This window comes from Mustela nigripes, chromosome 18 (assembly GCF_022355385.1).
Source record: "Mustela nigripes isolate SB6536 chromosome 18, MUSNIG.SB6536, whole genome shotgun sequence".
Lineage (NCBI taxonomy): Eukaryota > Metazoa > Chordata > Mammalia > Carnivora > Mustelidae > Mustela > Mustela nigripes.
The window spans coordinates 26,631,720-26,656,477 of record NC_081574.1 but is presented as its reverse complement, the minus strand read 5'-3'; the positions used below and the strand labels follow the sequence as shown (position 1 = coordinate 26,656,477).

Below are 24,758 nucleotides of genomic sequence, written 5' to 3'. Positions count from 1 at the left end.
ACTTGCTCGTCGGCACCTGCCAACCGGGCTGCTGTTGCGTCACGGTAGAGTACTGGGGGCTGGTCTGTCCGCCTCGCTGGCACCACTCACACCGACCGCGGCACTCACCTTCCCACTGGTCTCCTTCGAGAGTTACACCAGGCTCACAACTGCTCACTAACTCCCGCTGCTTGCGGCATCCAGTCTGAGCCTCGGATGTGTTCCTCGCACACCATTCTACTGCGTCCCTCACTTCTTGGTAGGATTCCTCTACTCCAATACAGCCCAATACAGTCACCTGAATACTACACACATCCTCCTGTCCCCATGCCTCGGTTGACGAAGTTCCTCACAGGGCCTCCCCTTCTCTCAACGACCATGGTTTTCTGAAGTCTCTGCCATTATTGAAAACCTAGTGACTAGCTCCATGAAGTGTCTCCAAACAATGGAGCCAAGAGTAGTTTCTTCCTGAAGATAAGCCTTTATTATTTAAACTTCTATCCATATGAAACACATCTCTTACACTCTCGAGATTTCCCTACTGGATTGCTTTTCAAGTGTTTGTACCTTGCTTGTCAGTGCCTGAACAAGGCTGGTTCTACCCTTCCCATACTTCCCATCATGTGACAGATGTGAGCACAAGAACTTGTACGTACTGATTTGGTGATTTGTAAACAATTTAAACCAAACTTTCGCACATACCGTTTCCCGGTCCAGAAGCTTGGTCACTTTCACTTCTCCCCTGGTAGGGTCAATCGTAAACGGACTTCCTTGGTTACCATCTATAATCGAATAGCGGATGTGGCTGTTTGAAGGTCCATCGGTGTCATCAGCCATAACCTAGAAAACATCAGACTCCTGCTTAGGAGACAGCTAAGGAAGGGGCAGGGGTCTACTAAGCCCATTTTTGGTACCAATAGCTAGCTGTTATAAAGCAGTAATTTACAACAGACTTAATAACTGACTGGGATAACAAAAGACATTTCCACATCTTCCAATTATTTTTGAGTAAGGCCACAACAAAAATAACAAAAATAATTCCTCCGAAATTTCCTGCAAAGATCCAGAAGAACATAGTAGAGAAGAGACACACCGTGATGACGGACTGCTCGAGAAGGGCGTCTTCACTGATCACTGCCGTGTAGGTGTCTTGGCTGAACACAGGGGAGTTGTCATTGATATCAGTTACATTAATGTTCACGGTTGCAACATCACTTAAGGAAGGCGTGCCTCCGTCAGTGGCCTCGACAGTCAGGTAATATTCATGAGAGCTTTCATAATCCAGATTCTCAATGATAAATATGGCCCCTAAATGGAAAACAAAATGACTTTCAGGACTTTTAAGTGCTACCGCTTCCTTCCATGGTGACGGGAACACACTTCTACACAAACCATTTCTGCCCTAAAAGTTTGCTTATTATTTATGTAGGTTTTCTAGTATCTTAACTCAGCAATTACAAATTATAAATCTGCCCACTCATGGATGCTCATTTATTTCTCTGTGGTATTTAAATTGCTTCCCTAGTCAACACTACCCACATCCCACTAGAAAGTGATTATATCTCTTCTCTCTTCCAAAACACAGTTTACTACAGACATCTCTCTAATAACATAAAAAGGAAAAAGAATTCTACTCTTCAGCTTTTATTTTCCCTTTCCTTCTCATAGATGTTTTCCTTTTAAAGAAATGTACATCTTTTTTTTTTAATCTCCAGAATAACTATTCACATCCTGCCCCCCCCCAAAATCACTTTTTGATTTAACAATTCCTTTAACACCCCACTTCTTCAGGGTGCCTGGGTGGCTCAGTCGGTTAAGCAGCTGCCTTTAGCTCAGGTCATGATCCCGGAGTCCCGGGACTGAGTTCCACATCAGGCTCCTAGCTCCATGGGGAGTCGACTTCTCCCTCTGACCTTCTCCCCTCTCATGCTCTCAAATAAATAAATAAAAATCTTAAAAAAAAACAAAACCCAAAACAACACCCTTCTTTATAGACCATCCTAGGAAGGAGCCCTAAAAACAGTAATTCTTTGATATGCATTAAAAATCCATTTTTAGGGTGCCTGGGTAGCTCAGTGGGTTAAGCCTTTGCCTTTGGCTCAGGTCATGATCTCAGGGTCCTGGGATCGAGCCCCATATCGGGCTCTCTGCTCAGCGGGGAGCCTGCTTCCCCTCTGTCTCTGCCTGCCTCTCTGCCTACCTGTGATCTCTCTCTGTCAAATAAATAAAATCTTTAAAAAAGTTTTTAAACAGCATCATCACACTCCTACTCTTCATCTCAGTCACACACAATTAAATACGGTTTGAAAGGAGTGACTTTTTACAAGGTTTGAAGACTTACAGCGGATTCAGACCACGGTTAACAAGACAACAAAAGTGTTTACACAGCAAGAGTCACTAGCTGCTTCCACTCGACCTTGCCGATAGCTGCCACTCAGTTTGATTCAAGGACTTCGACTATTCTATATAACTAACATAATGAAAACGTCAATTTTAATGAATCATCAGATGCCCCCTGTGGAAACTAAGATCAAAGAGGTCGAAACCACTGTTTTGCATAAGAAGCTACTTTCACGTGGGAGAGAGCACAGTACTAGCACGCAAGGTCCTCTTCTGTCTTCTACTCTTTACCGTTATGCCATCCTGACTGCATCACTAGAGTGGGCTTCTTTAATTTTTCACTTAAAGGTCTAAACCACTCTGAATCCCACTTAAAGTAACAACACAAAGAAAACTCAAGTTTTATCTTTTCAGAGTAGCCACAGCCGATTTCTGATCTCTTTGTAGCAGGTAAAGTGCTGGGGGAGCAAGCCTTTGGGGCAGAATCAAGGGCCTCCTCTCATTCACCGGATAGGTCACCTGTTTTAGAATCTATGCTGAATTTTCCATGTTCATTTCCACTTATTATCGAGTAGGTAATTTCTGCATTTGCTTCAATATCCCGGCTGGCCGCATACACTTGAAGAACTTCTGTTCCGATGAGAATGTCCTCGGACACGGTGGCACCGTATTCACGGTATTCGAACACAGGTGGGTTGTCATTTATGTCCAAAACCGACACAACGACAGTGCTCGTTGCAGTCAACCTCCTCGGCAAACCTTGATCCGTGGCTTTCAAAGTCAGGGTGTACACGGCCTGCTGTTCTCTATCCAAGGGCTTTTCTAACTGAATGATTCCAGATAATTCATTAATGGAGAACTGCCCATCAGCCGAGTCGATGAGTGAGTAGGAGATCTTTTGATTCAGTCCTGGTGATACATGACCATATGTAAGACTTTTATTTTGAGAAATTTAAATTTTCTGAGAAAACATGCAGCATATTTTTAAAAGGGAAAACACTCATATGCATTACTTAGACATTCTTATGACTATCACCTTTAAAAAGCAAATGTTTTCATTAACAATTTACTAACTTAAACATGATTTCATAGTCACCTGGCTTTTTAAGACGATACTCTATAGGAATGTATGCTAGAATACCCAGCAGCGCTTTTAAAATGAAGTCAAAGATCTGAGAAGCAACATTTTTGTTATTGCTCTAATTCTTCAGTACTAGTCTGACCTAAGAAATTATTTTTATTCTCTGCTATGCAAATGTTATAAACATGTGTCCTAGAGGATTGTACTCTCTATAAAATTATGAGAGGTCTGTTAAACTATACCAATGTAACATTTGCTTCTGTTCTGCTTCCATATTAACATCTCTATGATACTAATGGTTTATTCACAACATAACACCTCAGTTCATTAATTCAAATGGATACAAAGATCTGTTAATATAGTCACTAACCATAATTTTAAGGACACCACAGATGTCCTACAATAGTTAAGTACATGGGGCACAATTTGGGGACTTCAAATATTCATTAAAAAATGAATTCATGGGTGGCTCAGTGAGTTAAGCCTCTGCCTTCAGCTCAGGTCGTGATCCCACAGTCCTGGGATCAAGCCCCACATCAGGCCCTCTGCTCGGTGGGGAGCCTGCTTTCTCCTCTCTCTGCCTGCCTCTCTGCCTGCTTGTGATCTCTCGCTCTGTCAAATAAATAAATAAAATCTTAAAAAAAAAATTCATTATTCTAAAGATTCCATTCCACTTTTAAAGCTGAGAAATAAAATAATACAAGTTATTCGATATGCCTAAGGTGAGGTTAAGTCAAAGAGGCTGAATTTGGGATGTGTTCTGGACAGAGGTCCCTGTAATCCTTGAGCACATCTTAAAGACAAAAAGCATCACCTAGACAGTACCTGCATCTGCGTCCGTGGCCTGCACCCTGGTCAGCAGCGTCCCAGGCTCTGTGTTCTCAAACACGGTGATGGCATATAGGTCGGCGGAGAACTCGGGGGCATTATCGTTCACGTCTTCTAATGTGAGCACAAGATTAGCCTGACAGAATCGGCCCCCTCCGTCTGTGGCCTTGACCAGGAGGTTATAAATTGCTTGCTCCTCACGATCAAGAGGGGCTAATGTTTTCAGTTCACCTAAAAACAAACAAAAATAAATGGACTCATTTGAAATGTTAAGATGCGAACTGCAAATGCACATCTTACCATTTCTCCCCATTTTCTCTTACGATGACAGAACTGGGGAGGCACAGTGGTATCAGTGACAGGAGTCAAGAGCTGCAGGAGCCCAGGGAGAGCTAGGTTTCCAGACCCTGCCGCCTGCCAGCTCTTCAACTCACAAAGATTTCGAGGCCAGCGCCTCTCAGATTATACATAATATCACAAAAACAGAAGAAGAAGAAAAAAAAGCACTACTTAATTTACCAAATCTAAAATATTTTTAAATTGACTCATAGCTTCATATGTTTACAATTAGTTCTGGGGCGGGGGAAGCTGCCAGAAAATTGTAATTTTAACAAAATACAAATTATAAGAGGGAAAACACTTTTAGAAGATTTAAATACAAAGAGAATACTACTAATCATTTTAAGGAGTATGCTAAATAATTTATGTCCACGGATTGAAGAAAACAAACTATATACAAAATAAAGCAGAAAGTTTGAGAGATACTTAAATTTTTGAACTATTTTTTAAAAAAAGAAGTTGATACTAATCTCAATTTTAAATCCTTGGTTCAAGTAGGTGATGTTGTTAATTTTTTAAAATCTTTAAATCTTTTTTTTTTAATCTCAAATTTTACACAGTAAATTGCTGTGTAGATTTTTAAAAGATGCCAATTTTGTAGTATCAGAGTACATTTTATAGGAACAGAATGTAATTTCAAATTTTACATGGGACCTAAAATCACCCAGATATAGGAGAGGACTTTATTGGAACATAGTTAATTTTGCAAAGCCCGTCTTTACCTGTGTCTGGATTTAGTTTGAATTTTTTTGCGCCTGGACCAAACAACGTGTAAGTCATGTCTGCGTTGGAGCGGATGTCCGCATCTGTAGCGGACACCTGCAGGATCAGCTTCCCAGGAAAGGCGTCTTCTGGAATCGTGTCCGAGTATAAAGTCTACAACGATTTTAAGTAATGTCGTGAACATAAAACATGAAGGGTTAACATGACTGCCGAGAGAATAATGGGAAAAAAATCATTTAACTTTGGTCACAGAAAACATGGGACATGACGGAATTTAAAATCCAAGGAGCTTTGAAAACTATTTTTCTTTTAAAACAAAACAGAGTCGTGTAACAAGTAACTCCTCTCTCTCACCGAGAGAGTCTAACCTGACATTTACGCACAGAAATCTGAATACTTGACATCTCTGAGTTGGGTTCATGTTCAACTTAAGTTCTTATAAGAAAACATAAGTAGTATTCCATATTTATCCAAAAACTGTAGAGTAAATGCCTGTTACATCATGTCTACTTCTTTTCAATACAGGAAATTCATTAGTTGCAATCGTTCCCAACACATGACCAGCTATAATTGCAGCTGAGACAGCAGTGATCCCCATGTCATGAGGGAAAACAGAGAATCCCCAAGGTCCGGGGGGCGGGGGCTCTGGGGCTCTTCTCCTCCACCCCTCCCTTCCCAGCTGACCGAACTCTAACATAACGAATGGTTAGTTCCACTTCCAACTAATCAGAAACTTCCACCATAAACCAAAGCATAAGACAAACAGGTTAAGATTTTGTTGACTTTTCTCTCTTAATGTGAGCTCAGTTTTAGGTAAACGACATTTTATGGCTCATGAAACAGGATATTTTGTAATACTGATGATTTCAAATGATCTAATGTCCTAATTTTATTATTTCCAAAGATGACAAGGCATTGTATCCAAGTCATATGCCAAGTATTAAAAAAAAAAAAAAAAGAGGCAAGCAAGCAAGCAAGCTAGCAAAACACATTTATTTTCTGTAAGACACACAGACATCTTCCGCTCCTCCGCCACCAACCCACTCAAAACGCTGCTGCCAGAAAGTCCGCATGTGGACTGAACTCTTCATTCCTCTGGAGCGCCCTTCCCTCCTGATGGCACCGTACTGTCCGGAGAACGGCTCTGTCCCCTTCCACTGCTGCGACACTGCCCCAGCTCCTCTGCCCCTCTTCAAGGCCACTGTCCCCCACTGTCCCTCACTCCCCCAGCCTTCCCTTTATCTGCCACTCTTCATCCTTCCTCGGACTCCCCTCTTTCTTCACTGGCCAAATCCGTGTGTGTATTCACACACACCCTCTCTGGAGTCTGGCGTCCGTCCACCTCAGGATACAAAGCTCGTGGTCTCTAAGCCAGTCTCCACGTCCCAAAGTCCCAATCCACATCTCCCTCCTCTGCTTGGCCACCAAAGCTCCACTCGCTGGCCTGCCTCCTAAAAATCGTCTCCTCCTGGGCTCTCAGTAACACTGCCCGTATGGTTCCCTCCACCCGCCTCTGCTTCCTCCTCCGTCTCCCCAGGAAATACCCCTGCGGACTCTCGGTCCCTTTTTGTTATTATCCTCTCAAGTGGATTCCAATGTTAGTTCACGGTAGAAACTGTCAAGTTTACATCTGTCCCGAGTCCCCATCTTCAGTCTTACCGTCTCTCTCAACGTCTACAAAACCTATTCCAGACTGTCCCACTACCTCACACCAAGTCTGACCTGGACACAACACGCTTCCTTTTAGACCAATGCCACCCTATGCTGCATCTTTGGTCTCTCTCCCTCTTCTTATAGCAAACAGCAGTCACTCCTGATCCGACACATCTGCCGGGCTGTCCCACGCAGGCAGCACCTAGGACACCGGCTTGTCCTTCCTCTCCCTCGGCCCCCTCTGCCTACCCCCCAACCCAGGCTCTCACGTGATCACCTACGTGCACCTGATCCCAACACACTCATCGTCTTTAAGGAACTCTTCCTTCATGTCATCGCCACCTTCCAAGTACAAATGGGGGAGGAGTCCCGACCCCCGTGCTTATCTGAGCACCACGTCCCCGAGGTGGAGCTTCTGCTCCCTCCCCGGCTGCAGGGAGCACGGCCGCTCCAGGCCTCCCCCATGGCCCTGATGGGAGCGGCTCCTTTCCGGTGCACTTGTTCTCCTAAGTCAACGGGCTCTACCGCTGTAGCAAAACCCTCATCTGCCTCTTCATTTCTCAGGTGTGTGCGAGAGCAGGTGCCGCCCAAAACCAACTTATGAAAGCAAAATGGAGCTTTGCAGATGAACTACTGCTCGGGTGTCTTCCCAGAATAATCGCATCCCCCAAGACAGGGAATGAAAATTTCTCAGAGCTTGTTTAGAGTTAAACTGTAAGCCTGCCCATGATTTCCAGTGTTTTTGAATGAGACTTTGAAACGACTTAGCATTCCCCCAAATAGTTCTGGAGCCACTCCAGTTCCTGCTCCACTGAACACTCACCTTCGCTTAAACCGTCAGAGGTTATAATGTGAAACGCATCTGAATCACACCCAGCATCCCATGACAGTCCTACTCAGAGGGTGAACAAGGAATCATAATATAGAAATTCATAATATAGAGAGAACAGCCCACCTTTTCACAGACTGGACTGTTGTCATTTGCATCAAGAACTTTCACTTCAACTATGGCTTTGGATGAGAAGGTCCCATCAGTTGCTGTGATGGTCAGAAGATAATTGTCCCTTTTTTCCCTGTCTAGAGGTTTCTTCACATAGACCTTCCATTCATTCTGTATGTTTTCAATAGCAAACTGTCCCAAAGGATCTCCTCCTATTAAATCAATGGAAGAAAAGGACAGTCAAGTTTATTGAAATAAGGAACGATCTAAGTAACAGGAGAAAGAAACTGCTCAAATATATATATAATGTTATACATTATAACAAGAATTTTTACATTTTTACAAGAATTACTTTAAAAAAAAACTATTACATTTAAATTTGGTATATTAGGTTTCCGACTTACCACCCCTTCCCCAAATCACGGCATTAAAATGTGTACTGAAAAACAGTATTAAGCTAAGTAAAATGCAAAGCCTACTAAACAATACTTCAGCCTATGCTGAAGCTATAGTTAATTATAATGTATCTGTCATATGCTAATTCAACAGAATGAATCATAAAAATCAAAAACAGTCAAATGGAACAAGTGTTCACTTTCCTCAGGCAGAGAACTTGAAATGTAGCTTAACAGATGTTATTTCTACTTATTTCAGATATAACGTTACTAAAATCATCCCCTTAACTCCCCATTTTCCCAAAACATGCACTTCAAAATGTGTACCTCTAGCACAATTTATTTTTAACTTACACCCTCACATTGAAATATTTTACCTGTGATGTAATATGTAACTTGTCTGTTAATCTCCTCAGAATCAGCATCCGTGGTACTTAAGATGGCGATGACACCGCCTGGGGGATCATCTTCACTCACAGTCCCCTTATAAATCTCTGCCGTGAACCGCGGGGGGCTGTCATTGACGTCAGTGACTGTAACATCCACAATGGCTGTGGAGGACAGCTGAACCTTCTCACCGTGATCTGAGGCAACCACTCGAATCTGGTAATTGCCTCTCTCCTCATGGTCAAGTTCCTTCAGGGTCGTAATCCAGCCTGTCTCCACATTAATGGCAAAAGATTCGATGACTTCTACACTTTGTGACTGATCTAGAGTGTACATGACTTGGCCATTGGTTCCCGAATCGAGATCGGATGCCCGGATCTGGATGACTCTACTTCCCCCTGGCAGGTTTTCAACAATAAATGCCTCATACGGGTTCGACTCTAACACAGGGCTGTTATCATTGGCATCTTTCACTTGGATGCTGACATCCACAGAAGCCACCACTTCGTAGTCCTCATGAGTGCACTTGGCAAGTACAGAAAACTGGTACCACTTAGTTGTCTCATGATCAAGACTCTTCTCCAGTTTCAGTCTGCCACTCTGCCTGTCGATCACAAAGAACTCATCCCTGTTACTTTCGGGAGTATTCCCTTTGACTAGGCTGTAAAGAATGGTCCCACTATGTTCTGCTCGGATGAGATCGATCTCTGTCCCAATAGGCATGTCTTCTGAAACCGTGTAGGTGTAAAATGGCTCTGAAAATTTTGGAAGTTGTATTTCTGGTGGAAGTATTTTTACATAGACGGGGACAACAGATTCTCTGGATGGAGACCCACTATCCACAGCTCTCACGAAGAAAGTGAAGAACTCATTTTCCAAGCCAATTAAGCTTTCTTTTGTAGTTATTACACCAGAGAGCTTGTTAATTTCCAAATTCTCTTTGACACTTTCAGAATCTGCTTCGATGGCATAGGTGACATCAGCATTGGATCCCTCATCAGCATCACTTGCAAGAACTTTAATGACTGATGTCCCTTTGGGAGCGCTGGAGCCAATGTCCACTTCATACCTGGTTGCTCGAAACTGGGGTGCATTGTCATTGTCATCTGTAAGGATGACGTTAACGGTGCAGAAGGCAACCTTTCCTCCAGCATCCTTAGCCATTAAACGAACCGCGATCACTTTCTCCGCTGGGGTTTCTCGATCGAGTTTCTCCAGAGTAAATATCTGTCCTCTCTCATTTGTGTAAAATCTGTCTTTGGCAAAGTCATTGACAATATGGTAAGTAATGTGACCGTAAATACCAGAATCCCCATCGGTTGCTTTGACCTCAATCACCAGGGTGTGTACGGGAGCATTTTCAGCTAACTCCACTTCATATTCGCTCTGAAGGAAAACAGGGCTGTGCAGATTGCCTCCAATTACAGTTATGTGAACCTGAGCCGAACCCCTAAAAACTCCATCGGAAACAGAAATGTTAAGACTGTAAAACGGCTTCAAGGTGTGCCGGAGCAGGTTTGAGAGTGTGATAATCCCCGTCTCACTGTCCATGACAAAATTCTTCTGGTCGTTGCCAGAAAGAATGGAATAGTCCAACTTGTCTACGTCTGAATTGTCTGCGTCATAGGCTTTGACACAGGTCACGAAATGCCCATGGCTGGCATGCTCGCTAATTCTGGCTTCATAAATCTGCTGGTCAAACAGCGGCGGATTATCGTTGAGGTCTGTGACCTCCACGGTGACGATGACATCACTGCTCAGGGGGGGCATGCCACTATCCACAGCCCTCACAAAAATCCTGTGTTGCTGGAACTGCTCATAATCCAAAGTCCTGACGAGCGAAATGAGGCCAGTGCTGCTGTCGATGTGGAAATGATCATGGCTTCTGCTGTGATTCCCGAACATGTGGTAGGAAATTCCTCTGTTGGGTTCGGAATCTGAATCGGTCGCTCTGACTTGAACGACAGATGTGCCGATGACGGACGCCTCCGACAGTGCTGTGGCGTAACCCTGCTGACTGAAGACGGGAGCGTTATCATTGACGTCTTCCACAATGATGTCGACAAACACCTCGGCATGGGCGCCGGTCAGGGAGTCGGTCGCTCGGATGCTCAGCTTATACGCTGGGTGCGACTCAAAGTCCAGAGGAGCTACGACACTTAGGACCCCGGTGTTGAAATTAATGGTAAACTGGCCAAAGGGATCTCCATCGGTGATGCTGTAGAACACTTTCAAGCCTTCCGGACTGTTGGCTTGTACGTGGACGACCGGACTGTGCAGCTGGATGTTCTCTGGCACCTCGGCGCTATAAAAGGGTTTCTCAAACACAGGCATGGCTTTATTCATAACAGTGATGGGCACGATCACTTCAGCGGAAAAGGCTGGGTTCCCTCCATCTTTTGCGACCACTGTGATGAGGTATTCTTTATTTAAAGTGTCAGGTTCAAATTGCTTTTTCAGGGAAATTTCGCCTGAGGCTCCAATCTGAAAATGTTCGTGGTGCTCCTTCAGGTAGTAATTCACCTCCCCATTTCTGCCGCTGTCTCGGTCCACGGCGGTAACGTAGCGAATCACGTGGCCCACCACAGTGTCCACTTTGACAACGGCATAGTAAGGGAGGTTGACAAACACTGGTGCATTGTCGTTCTGGTCTTCTATGGTGACCTTGACGACAACGTGGGCCACTGCCGAAGGCTTCTGTTCTTGGGTCACTTCTACCACCACATCAAATGCCTCCTGCTGTTCGCGATCGAATGGTATGCCCGTGGTTGACAGCACGCCTGAAGTCCGGCTTATCTTAAATCTGCGGTCTGGGTTGAGGATCTGATAAAACAAGGGCTCATTGATGGGGTTCCCAATGGCAGTGATGACAGCTAACGTTCTGGCTTCAGTGGAATTCTCTTTCACTACTGCGGAGTAGAAATCCCGGGTAAACTTTAGCTGGCTTTCTTTGCTTTCTTTCACGTTAATTTTCACAGAGGTAAAGCTTACAAATCTGCCGTCAGAAGCTCTCACGGTTAACTCGTACCGGCTCCTTAACTGAGCTGTGTTCTGTACAGTTATAGTCCCTGTCTGGTGGTCCATAGAAAACTTCTCCCCAATGTTGCCTTCGGTGATGGAGTACATCAACTGTGAGAATGCACTCGAATCGGCATCTGTGGCATTTACTGTGATGACTTTGACTCCTCTGTATGTTGGCAGCAAGAGAGATGCTTCGTATAACGATCTGGAGAACACAGGAGGGCAATCATTAATGTCGATTACACGGATGGTCACGTTAGCCGCAAACGCAGCAAATAAACGCGGTGTACCCATGTCGTGCACTTGTACGGTAAAGTGGAAAGTACTTGTTTCTTCATAGTCCAAACTCAGCACGGTATGAATAGCACCAGTGCTAGAATCAATAGCAAAGTATTTGTGTACAGATGGTTCAACAATGTGATAAACGAGCAAAGCATTGGATTCTTTATCAGCATCGGTTGCTCGAATCACTAACGGGATGTTCTTGTCAGTTAGCACCACACTGTTGATTGAAGCTGATTCGCTAATGAGTCCCGTATACTCTGCCTGCATAAAGACGGGCAAGTTGTCATTTTCATCTTGCAGGTGCACCAGAACAGTTGTGTTAGTAGACAAACCAGCCATGTTAGTTCCTTGGATGATCAATGTGTAAATGGGCAAAGTTTCAAAATCCAGGGCTTTCTGAGTTATGATACTTCCAGAATGTGGATTAATATCAAAAGCATCGGCTACATTTCCATCTTTTATTTCATACACCACCGATGACTGACTGTGGGCTGTGACCATCCCGACGAAACTCCCAATGCTGACAGTTTCACTGATTTCCACAGAATATTCTTTTGATGTAAACTTAGGAGAGGCATTGTCCGCAATCGTGACAAAGATATGCACAGAAGTTATTTCACTCATAGGTGGACTGCCTTGATCTGTAGCTTTTACCATTAAGTCATATTCCACTTGGCTGTTTCGATCTAACTCTTTGGCAGTTTTTATAGAGCCCAAGACGGGATCAATTGTGAAAGAATTTCCAATATTTCCTGGGGGTGTGTGAAAAAAAAACATGTTAGAGAAAAATATAAGGACCAATACAAGTCACAGTTGGAGATACAGAGATAAAGCTATCCTCAGAAGTGATATTCTAAAATGAAACAGAAATTCAGGTGTTATCAATATTTGAATGGAACTCATTTCATTTTTAGCCACCTATAATACAGTAGATTTTTCTGAGTTTTGTCCATAAAGTATGAAAAGCAAGAAACAGAAGAAAGATTACTCTATAACCTAAAGCCAGAACTCACTTGCTATTGGTTGAGCCAGATACTTGTTGTGGAATGTATGGTTATCCTTTTGTAAGGTAAGGTAAGAATTTTCCATCAGTTCCGAAAAAACCCTTTGGAACATACTTCTGGTTTCAGCATGTATCTCCTCTAAGTTCTCAAGATTCTTATTCATTATGAAAGGGAAGACGTCAATTCACTAAGAAAAACTTTAACAAGCTTCAAGAGAGTTGTCCCTTATTTTAAATATTCAGGAAATTGATGAATTACCTTGTGTATAATCTGCCCCACTATGCAGGCTTCAAAGATTTCAGTCATACTCCCTTCTTAATCTTTTCCGCGTGAATCTGCCCTCTGTGTCCCTGGTTCTCTCTACTGGGGGCGATCTCGCCTAGATGGACAGGCAGCCATGTCTAGACACATTTTTGGTTATCACTACCTAGGGTGTGCTGCTAACACCCGCTGAGTAGAGACCAGGGATGCTGTTAAACATCCTACAATGCACGGACAGCTCCCATAAGGAAGGATTTTTTGCTCCCAAGTATCAGTAGTGCTGAGAGAACAAACCGCCCCCCTACCCCCACCAGAACAGACTGTGTTCCTTGCTTCTCTTTGGACCTTTTCTAGCTATACTGTATACATATATTTAGCTTCAAATGCAATTCCGTAACAGTTCTCGGTTTTGTATCATCACCGAGATCTTTCTGGAGACACCAGCAGTTTACTGAAGTTTAGCAGTTTACATCTCTGGATAGATTCAGGCAGTGCTGTGGGGTCCTCAGATCGATCCATCCACCCACACTTCATGCCTTTTCTGTTTCACACCAGGGTCCAGAATCCATTATCCAAGCCACAGTACTGCATTTATTTTCCCCAAATGAACTATTACACTTCCCCACAACAAAGCTGACTTGCCCCTTACCTGCTTTTTTAAGTTTTGTTTTCCTCTAGGTTTGCAACTGTGTGGGGTACACTTCAGAGGCCAGAACAACTTACTGAGTGATGTGCAAACCAGGAGATTGACCGAGCACCCCTTTCCCCACATCACTACTAGTCAACACTTCCCCTGTAGCCTTCATTTCCTTCTTTTAATATGTTTTCTCAAAATCCATGATACCATTTTTTCTGAGGCCAGATCCAGTCTGGTTTTCATTAAGCCTGCCTGGCTCCGCATCTAGGCACCACAGTCTGCAACACAGCAGAGGCCCAGGCTGTCTTCAGGCCCCCAAGTTCCAAGCTGAACCCTCACGCACAAATGGGGTCCCACTGCCTCTACCACGCCTCGCAGACCTCTAATTTCTTCCTGTCTGCATTTATGAGTCAACAATCCCAGATTCTCACGTTGTGCTTTAGCCAGTCACCGAAACTCCAAGGACCTCTTTCCTCCTACGTGGGCATCACCCCATCTTTCAAAAGCATGACCGGTTGCCTGGGACTGGGAGGGTGACCATGAAAACCTGTGGACGATGGTTTTCACCTGCACCCCTCAGGCTATCCTATGTCTGTACTAACAGCAGCCGACCTACCACAGTTTACATTTAACCGTCTCATCCCTCTCTTATTTTATATGGTGAAACCTTAAAGCTTCAAACACGCAAGGCCCTCCAGAGCGGAATAAATACATATTCTACCTGCGCTAAAGCAAGCTGGTGGCATCATTAGAACTTGCCATCTTCTGCACAAAGTACTCGCTGCCCTCCAGCCTTGCTAGCTCCTCACACCTCAACCGGGAAAGCACATGCTCACTGCAGCATGACTGTATTTGGGGGGTCCTTTCTGGAACTGTCTTCCCTACCTATTCTCACTGCTTCTTCATTCATTCATTCAGGTTTTACCCAAATGTTCCTCTGCTTAGAGAATGCGATGGTGAAGCCTCCCTTTACCTCCCTAATCAGAACGGCTGTTTCTGCCCTCATACCCTCTTTTCTTTATAGCACATATTGCAACCTTCTTATTCATTCTCCCTCTAGGACATAAGTCCCCATTTAAGCATGGCTTGTTTTACTATTTATCATCTGTGCTTAGAAAAATGCCTGACACATAGGAGATACTCAGTAAGTGTTGAAGTTGTTGTATGGAAATAAGGCACTATTTTTATCTGATTTTGTTTTCCTGCGTTTTACTTCTATCATCTCCAGCAACGACTTGTTAGATTAAGCACTACAGTTGAAAGTATTAACAAAAAAAAGTCTACTAATCGGAAATTCCTGAGAAATTTTTACCAGCATGTAAAATTCAGGAACATTACTACCTGGAGTATTATCTTAACAAGAGGCTAAACAGGAACCCAGGCAGTCAATTAGCAGACAGCTCCTACATACATCTCCACTGTGGCAGAACTTCTTGGGTTTGCAGATGGGCAAGCAACATGTTCCTGTGGCAGAACACGAAGGGCCACTGAGTGGCTTACGCAGACCCCTGTCTGACCTAGTAACAGCTACATCAGATACTGAGACACACACGCAGTATTTGTAAGGGAACTCCCAGCACAAGCAGCAGAGTCTGCACCAGCTTGGAGGCTTAGGCGTTCACTTTAGCTGAAGATACTGGTGATTTCTAAATAGTCTTAGATTATTGTTTGAAGAAGGCGATTATCCAAACGTGAATCTGTACTCATTAGCAAGGACTGTACTACACACATACACCCCAAAGGGCATGTCAGAGCTGTGCGCAAAAATCCATTTCTCCCCGCTGGGCACACGCTGCGGACGCTCAGTAAAGTGCTGCCTGCCTGACCACTGGCGGCCTCGAGTAGGAAACCTCCAGTTTCTATTGCAATTATATTTAACCTAACTTTGGGGAAGGAAATCAATTCTAGTTATTAAGTTCAATTACTGACTGTCTTTTATTTCTAGGCATTGTGACAGTTTTGAAGTTACAATAATCTACCTAAAAAAAAAAAAAAAAAAAGAAAAGAAAACACCAAACAATCCAGAGTATGGCCCTGATTGTCTCTAAACACACAAGTCAATTGTTACGGAAAATTTCCTTTAATTAATTCTTTTCCCTAAAGACTCCTAATCAGACCAAACTCTTTGCTCAATAAATTGCTGCTAATTAAACATGCAGTGTTACAGCCTGAATCTATAACTAGTTTTTTGAACTTTACGAAATGTAATCTGACATCAATGAGAAGCAGGTGAATATAATAAGTAACTTAAATGAAAGGAGGTACGACCATTTTACATTTCCTATTATTCCAACAGATTCACATACACACGCTTCTGCATTTTAATGGTAGCTGCTGCCTACAAATGCTTTTTGTATTACCAAATCTAGAAAGATTATCTTCTTAGGAGTCCAAATTCTGTATTGAAATAGGTCCTTGGTATCATCTATTCTTTGAGGGGAGATAGAGTTCCATTCTTGGAATACCAAATTACTAATCCCATCAGTCATTACAAGCATTTCAAGAATGTACATGCCTTCAGTCAGGCACCAACAATCATATTTTAACCACCCAGTTGTTGAAAATTATGTGAAAGCTAAGGGAAAAGTTTAACATTTTCTCCTACACAAACCCAGGCGGTTTGTCTATGAGAAAATTATTTTGCTGAACTGCTCAGGCATGCACAAATGGAATGCACTGTTTTTTTTTTTTTTTAACAGCTAAATTTCTAAAGAAGTGGAAAAACCTGCATCTTTGTTCAAGGCGCTAACTATACTACATTTGAATCCTGAACCCCAGGGAAGTACAGAGAATCTTATTTTGTAATTGACTAAATTTGGTTGTTTTCAGTTAAAGAAATGAGGCTTCAAATGTATTAAGAAATAAAAATAGTTTAGTCACATAAAACACATCGATTTTTTTTTTTTAATTACTCTTCACGCTCAGGTTTTGACTATATGACCTAGAACTGATGCATCTACCAATTCTAATGTGTAGGAAAGGCACAATTTTTAAATATGCAGAGGAACGGACTTATGCAAATCAAGTTAAGTGCACGATATTCTAAAATCATTGTAAAGACAAAAGAATGAGAGAGACTATATTCTTTGCACTAACGATTACCTTGAGAAACATGGAAAAACGGAAGGAGGCTTCTTGATCCTTCATCACATACTCACTGCATGTGGCACGAGTAGGGAAGGTCCCCAAACAAAATGAATTCTGACTGTACAAATCATATGCTCTAAAGCAGACCCCTATTTCAATCAGAAGCTTCCTTTTTGCATGAACATATACAACTGCGGACCAATGATGGCCTCTACCTACATCCCACGCCTAGCACGGCACTTGACACAGAAAACAGGCTTCATCAGTCCATGGAATGAGGAGAGGAAAGACTATGACTAGCATCATACAAGAGAAGAGAGAACAAAACATTTTACTTTGATCCTCTTTGTATCTACCAGCAAGACTCAGGATCTCTTGCCCGATCATATGAAGAAGAAATGTTCAAACCCTTCCTTGCCCAGCTCTCCAAAAGACTTCCTGGGCTTTGCAACATCTCAACTTTGGGGGGCCTACATAACAACCCAATTCCATGAATGAAACCAAACTGTTAAAGATTCAGGAGGGTGAAAGGGGCAGAAAAGCTAACCCTGGAAGGGGCAGCGGAGGAACGACACCCAGCACTCTGTCATGGAAATTCCTACTATGCCCAAGAGAAAATGCTCTGACTAAAAGTGAAATCACTGAAGCCAGTGGTTTCTTAAGAGTGTTTCACAGTTAACAAGTATTACAAAGGAAAATGTTGTATGGTTAAAAAAAATTGTGGAAATATCGAATTGAATCAAATACAGTTTTCTTCACTCTGGAACTTCTCAGAGCCTTGAACTATGCTAATAATGTGAATCTTTTTATTTAACGTAAGACTTTTTGCTTTCTATTGAGTGAAAAGCTTAAAAAAAGGTCTTCTTTCTCCTAACAAGAAAAATGGTAGCTAAAGATTAATTTAAGCAATTTTTACGGCAATACACAAATGTTTCTACATACAGAACTAGTTTTAGAAAATAAATATACTTTTTAATCTACTGAGTGCTCCAAAAATACCTGATTCGATGGAATACAGCACTTCAGCATTCTTCCCTTTGTCCTTGTCCAGAGCTGTAACCTGCAACACAACTGAGCCGACAGCCGCTGATTCATAAACCCGCCCTTCATAGGAGGAACTTGTGAACCAGGGGGCGTGGTCGTTTGTGTCACTGACATTAACAACAATCCGAGCAAAGTTTCGCTTTACAGGGACATCTTGATCCCGCACCTGAAAGAATCAATAGGTTATCAGTGCTGTCGGAGGTTTCCCGGTCTTTGATTAAAGATCACTCGGAAAGACGTGAAACCCTTCAGAAAACAAACGGTGGCCAACAAATGAGCAGAAAGCCATACCATGACTGTAAGAATGTGCTGGTGGATGGCTTCATGATCAAGTGTTTCAGAAGTCGAGAGAGAGCCTGTTGCAGGGTCAAGACGAAATTTCTTGAGACTCAGTGGATCAATGCTGCTCTGCAGAGTATAGATCAGCTTGTTTTTCTCATCCTTATCCATTGCACTGATTTGCAAAATTTCTGTTTCTGGCACTGTGTCTTCAGGAATAACAACTTCATACTTTGATGTAGAAAACTGAGGACGGTGGTCATTTGTATCTATTACTTTGATGAATACCTATTAAGGACATAAAGACTCACATTACAGTAATATCCTTAACTGTGATATTTTATTATTTACTGAATTAAGGGGAAACAGGAGATGCACATTGAAAAAAAAAAAACCTTTTTTTTAGCAAAATGAAACAATGAGAAATAAAAGAAATAAAAATCTAGAATAAAAAAAATCTTTAAAATTTTCCATTGATATATTACCCAGATCTGTAAGATAATGAAGACCTTTCTAATTTCTTGAAACTAACTTTGAAGGGCAAATGTAACATCCTTCAAACGCTTCTTTCTGACTGCACACTTCATTTCTCTCAGGTCTGCACAGGAGAGAGATTTCTAGAGCACTCATGTCAGGAGAACACAGAATTTACTTCAGCAGGATTTACAGAAGATAATTTCCTCTATCAGATCTGAATCTGCAGCTACCAAGCAAACGAGGGGACTATGGTACTAGATAAATACCGTATTCAAATTTCTTGTTCTAATTGTTGAGACTCCAAATTCCTACCAACAAATTAGAAATGTGCTTTAAAAATCTTTACTACATTTTTACAATCACAAAACCTACATATAAATAGTAAACCCATTCATTTCCTAAAAGCACTTTAAATTCACTAAAGATAAGCTCTCTTAAATACCTCAACACAGAATAACAACCTTAAAGGGAGAAAAAAGCCAATACTGAAAAAACTCAGCTGAATTTTAAAAAATATGTGTTTTTGTTTTTTTTTTTTTACTTTAACGCTAAGAGGATTAATTTTCAGACGGAAAAGACGTGTGTGGAGATAAGGCATAGTGGAAATCACTACTGACTACAAAGATGGTTTATGGTTACAAACAAGAAATCTGAGCTTCGTTGGCACGTGTGGAATAAAGAGGTTTGCTAGTCCTGACGGCCCAGGAGGCCGCAGTGTCAGGAATGCACAGGTGAAGCTATTATCCACCCCGGTGCAGGCATATGAGCTGCAGGTCTTTCCATGACGATTATACCAGCGTTCTCATAAAACACGACAACATCAGTGATGGATTTGTAACATTACACTTTATATACGTATTAAATGCATTTGCTAAACCCAAGAAAGGTTTTATGTGGAAGTTACATAAACATTTAAAACCACAGACCGTTTTTAAAGGTCGACGATCCACAAGCGATGGTTTTATAATTTCTCTAAGTTTAATCATTACATATTCATTTCCACTGTACATTTACATAGTACTTTTCTAATGGAGTATCGGGTAGAGGTAGTTGATTCCTGCTCTCAAGTCAATTAGTCACAACTCGGTAGGAACAAGGAAGGTAAAAACCACCAATTCTGATACAGCGATTCAAAGGAAGCACACTCACAGAGCCCTTATCCACGCAGCACGCACCCCCAGCGCTCGGGAAGCTCTCAGGCTCGGCCGGTGAGGTCGTACGCACTCCGAGATCAGGCTGCACATATTACCAAGCGAGTTATCAAGAAAGCCTTTAGGAGTCCCGAGATGGCGAGGGACATTCTGAAAGCTTTTAAGGAGAAGGTAAGGCTTTGCTTGCATAGGTCTTAGGTTGGTAATCAATACTTACTAGGATGGGGTTTGGGGGGGGGGGTACCTTGGTCAGAGACAGGAAGGCAAGAAGTGGCATCAAACACCCTATCTCCTCAACACTAGAGAGAAGGACTTGGAACTAAGGGATGGTAAGAGCAGGGAGAAGGTGGCATCCAGTGCGCAGAGCCTGGACTCGCAGGCAGAGGCTGGAGAGCTACAGCTCGCGTAGGCCCTAACCAGCTGATCAGAGGAAATTCACCTTTACCGCCTCTTCCCAACTGGGCAGACCCCTGCGGTAGTGGACACAGCCAGGTGAACCGCAGGGACAGAGGATGGAGACAGGCAGGGGACTGAGGTGTCCAGCAGCAAGTGCACACTAGCGCGGCTGCGACCTCACCTACCCCTCAGAGGGCCTTGTGAGGACAAAATCACTATGTCCCTTTCCCGGTGACAAATGGAAGCCAAGAGGGTTACAGCCACTTGCCCAGGGACAGGGTAAGAGGCAGAGCCAATATTCAAACCAATCGACCTGTGCATAATGCTGATGCTCAAGAGAAACAGAAGGAAACATAAAAGCAAAGCTGTTTCAAAGAAGAAAAAAAAAGCCATAACTGGATTTGGTTAAGTGATCTTGAGATAGGAGTGAGGTGAAGCAACTTGAGTTGATACTGGTCAGATCCCAAGCAGCAAACAGCAGGACAGGAACGCAAGGAGCAGTGCTGTTTCAGCAGAGCACTGGGACCCCCCACCTCCCCCTCTGCTGCTGATGCACCGTGGCTCACGCGACACTGCTCCCCAAACCTCCGACCTGCATGCAGCGACGTCTGCCCTGGTGCTTCCCGAGTTTTACCTACAAGCCCAAATCTACCCTGTCCTCCCGTTCCTCAGCAATCCATCTCCGTGTCGCCCTCCACGTGCGTTTGCTGCTCCGTTCTCATCCCTGTTCGGATCGCCCTGTCCTGGGCCCATGTGGAAACTGAAACCTAATTACTGCCTGTCCCCTTGGTCCTGTACCTTCACAGGGGAGTCTGGGCTCTGGGACCATATCTTTGAGACTCGGACTCCCCTTTCCTGCCAGCAAATCATGAAGATATTATCAAGACTCCCTGAAAATAACTCAAAAGAAGTTTTTAGGTATAAAGGCAGCACTACAACTTAAGATATTTGTGTCCCTGGGAAGACTGCAATTTATTTCCTGGGTTTTACAGGAAATTTTAGTCAATCGACTTCACATTTCATATGAAGTTTTTAATGGTACTTGCTAAAAACTGCAATTATTTGGGAAGGGGCATACTGCTACTCATTCATTTATGTCACAAGCAATAAATGCTACAGGTAAATAGATCGTCTTCATTAATGAGAATGGCTGGCACGGACGGCCACTGCTACTGCTTCTTAAGTTCCTTTTGCTGGATTTCCGCTTAGTAGATTATTTGAACTGGTCCACGTACAGTTATACTCTTTAAATCTTTCAAAATTCATCCTGTTAAGTTTATTACAACTCCATGTTTTTATTCTCATTTTCATGCTCTAAAGTTTAATTTCTATAATGAGAACGGTTACTGACAGAAATGAAATTTTAATACTGTACTAAAACTTTTACATAACAATCTCAAAATGACCCCAAAGCATGGTACATATGTCAATTTTAAATACACTAAAAATCACAACCACGTGGAGAAAGAAGGTCTTTTTCATAACTGGCTCTGAATCATCTACTCATTTATTAATTAAAAATACATCACAGACTTTTATTCTTCAGCGCAACTAAATGATGTAGCAGACGATCTCTCTCATTTGAGATTTAAATTAGTATCATCTAAAGATAAAAAACTGGAATTTGGAAGCATTTTCTCTCCTAATATTTAATTTCTTCCTTTGTCTTTTAGGACACAGCAGATATACATGTAAATCTTAGCGTCCACCATCCTAAGGTGAGCTCAACGAGGTTAGGACTGTTTCCCAGTATTCAGTTTCTTGAACAATACCTTCCACAACAAATGTTCAACAAATTCTCACAGAGCCCACACTAAGAATCAAAGAGAATTTAAGGTATAGGATTTTAACATTTAAAATTTGAAATCCCGGGCGCCTGGGTGGCTCAGTGGGTTAAGCCGCTGCCTTCGGCTCAGGTCATGATCTCAGGGTCCTGGGATCAAGTCCCGCATCGGGCTCTCTGCTCAGCAGGGAGCCTGCTTCCTCCTCTCTCTCTCTGCCTGCCTCTCTGCCTACTTGTGAAGTCTCTCTGTCAAATAAATAAAATAAAAAATCTTTAAATTTGAAATCCCAGTAATCTGGCCATCTCTTAAATCACCATGTAGGAACAAGTAAAGATGTTAAAGTGATTACAAGAACAATTCTATCAACCATTTTATACAACCCTCGTTAAAATAGCCAAAAGGGGAAAGAATTTAAAAAGTGATTTAGAACATGATTAATCACTTTAATGAGCTTTAACGAAAAGGACTTGGACACATTCATCCTCAAGAGCGATACAATTTATACTAATGCTGTTCAAAGTCAGTATAAAATTGAAAGATCTTGATAATCAAAAGTGGGTAGTTGTTTCTAAGTCTTCTTTCAGAATTTCCAAAACTGGTTAATTACAGTCCAAACCTACATTTTCTTTCCCTAAATACAAATCCTTGGTGTGCCTCTATGTAAGCCCTATCAATACAGTAGCTGTGCTTGGGAGTCTTAGAGAACAGAATCACGTGGCCTGCGCACCCTAAAATCAGAAGGTCATTAGCAGCCCACCTCTGACGAACGCATCATCAGTGATTCACTTACCTGCGTGAGGATAGCGGTGGTTCCGTCTGTAGCTTCAACTGTGAGGTTATAGCTTGATTTCTGTTCCGCATCAAGAGGTTTGGCAACAATGATGGTCCCAGTGCCCTTGTCCACATCAAAGTGGCTGTCGTAGTTGCCACCTAGTTTAAGTTAGGACATACAGAAAAGTATGAAAACCTCTCACTTCTTTTGTGGCTTTCTAATTCTTCATGACAGAGGGGAAAAAAACCCCACTTCTGATATACTGCTCAAGGTGATCCCAAGGAGCTTTCATTTTGGAAGACAAGAAAAGGGCCAATTAGAAAGACAGAGCCTACTAACGCAAACTTGAGCCCGAACTGTCAAGGGAAGCTACTGAGAGGAAAGCAAGAAAGCAACTCTGAAGGCGGAAAAACACTGCTAATATTGCCAATGAGTTACTTTCCATTCGCTTTTTCGGGGGTTCTGGATAGGTCTTTAATTTATATATCCCAGTAGCTATATATCAAACATCCTTTACTGAACAGAGTCAGCCATTCAAATGCTTAATTACTCAAAAAAGATTCGTGATGCCTGAAGCACACTGCCCTAAAAAGTAAACTATTAAAAACAAATGTTAACTCTGAGAAAAATCATAGCAGTTAACATCAATTAGTTCTGCCTCTTATACACTTAAAAAGACATTTTCCTCATTGTTGCCAAACACAAAGCTTAATGAATCAAGTTTCTGTGCTGCTGACATCAAATGCATTCCCAGTTACGTTCTAGGTAGAACTCTTCCCACATCCACTGAACCGGAGATACTCTTATCAATGAAGTGATATGGAATGAAAATATAGTCTTAATGTCATGATGAGGCTCTACTACTAAATCTTACCGAAAAGTAAAATGACACGCACATTAAAACAAACCAAAAAACTTCAGTGAAATCTAAAACTAAGGATGATTTTGGGATGTCTTAGAAGTCAGCATGATGTGTGCAACTGGAATGGGTGACCATGGGCGCGCCATGAAAACAAGGGGCAATGGAAAACAGTCACTAGAAATAAAAAAGGTTTTAAAAACCGATGCTTTTCTTTTAGATCCCATAATCTAAGGCAAATTATGGGATCTCAGCAGATACCTTCTGCTGTACAGTTCGGGTCACAAGTCATCTGAAAGATGGAAAACACTTCTCTAGCGAGTGTGTCTCCTGGCACAGCCACAAAGAAGCAAGCAAGCATGGAAGGCAAGCACAGAACAAGGAAGAGCGTCAATCAGACCAGTTCCAACGGTGGTCAGCGTCACACACAGCCCAGTCAGGGCCTGGCTCATCTGGAAGTGTGACAGGAGTTAACAGGGAGCCAACAAACGACTCTGATTGTAGTTCACTGTGAAAATCATGTTTCTTCTTTAAAACTTAAAGTGAGGGTTTCGGAGGTGTGGATGACCTCAACGATTTCATACAACGCCCGGAGCTGGGGACGCAGCCGAACCGCGTGCTGGGGGAAATGAAGCGGTGAAGCCCGCGCCGCCCACGTCGCAGCCGCCTCACATGCTGACACGACATTTCGTGGGAGGGTGGCTATGGGCTGAAAGAGGGAAGCAGGGATCCGCGGGACCAACTGGAGAGGAGTCACAACCCATACTTATGCTTTTAAAGATCCTGATGATTAATAGCACATGAGGAAATACCATTGAAAAAACAAAGATGTCAAAGTTTAAGGTGAATTTCTTTCCTATGTACAAGAGAGTAAGGGAACACGTTCTCTGTCTAAACTCAATTAAATGAAAAACAAAAAACTCAAATAGGCATATAACCTTTATTTTAGGTCAATGAACCTCCTGAACCCTGCTTCCCACATTCCCAAAATGTGGTAAATAAAACACAGAAGGCCACAGATGGCATTCTCATTTTT

General features: G+C 42.6%; 1 protein-coding gene across 7 annotated transcripts in view; it reads right to left on the bottom strand.

Annotated features, from left to right (window-relative positions):
* FAT1 (FAT atypical cadherin 1) overlaps positions 1 to 24,758 on the bottom strand; it is a 126,236-nt gene that overhangs the window by 18,809 nt on the left and 82,669 nt on the right. For 5 of the 7 annotated variants that reach the window (XR_009401112.1, XM_059384252.1, XM_059384256.1 and 2 more), the window contains exons 7-17: positions 23,984 to 24,052; positions 22,882 to 23,021; positions 18,296 to 18,571; positions 17,960 to 18,170; positions 8,656 to 12,723; positions 7,899 to 8,095; positions 5,290 to 5,443; positions 4,226 to 4,459; positions 2,839 to 3,228; positions 1,073 to 1,287; positions 682 to 819 (exon numbers count right to left, since the gene is read on the bottom strand). Coding sequence is in view for 6 of the 7 variants with exons in the window: in XM_059384252.1 (XP_059240235.1) it covers positions 682 to 819; positions 1,073 to 1,287; positions 2,839 to 3,228; positions 4,226 to 4,459; positions 5,290 to 5,443; positions 7,899 to 8,095; positions 8,656 to 12,723; positions 17,960 to 18,170; positions 18,296 to 18,571; positions 22,882 to 23,021; positions 23,984 to 24,052 (6,092 nt within the window). In the remaining variant the exon portion in view is untranslated. The remainder of the gene's footprint in view (positions 1 to 681; positions 820 to 1,072; positions 1,288 to 2,838; positions 3,229 to 4,225; positions 4,460 to 5,289; positions 5,444 to 7,898; positions 8,096 to 8,655; positions 12,724 to 17,959; positions 18,171 to 18,295; positions 18,572 to 22,881; positions 23,022 to 23,983; positions 24,053 to 24,758) is intronic. The other 2 variants (XM_059384255.1, XM_059384257.1) reach the window with 1 other exon arrangement.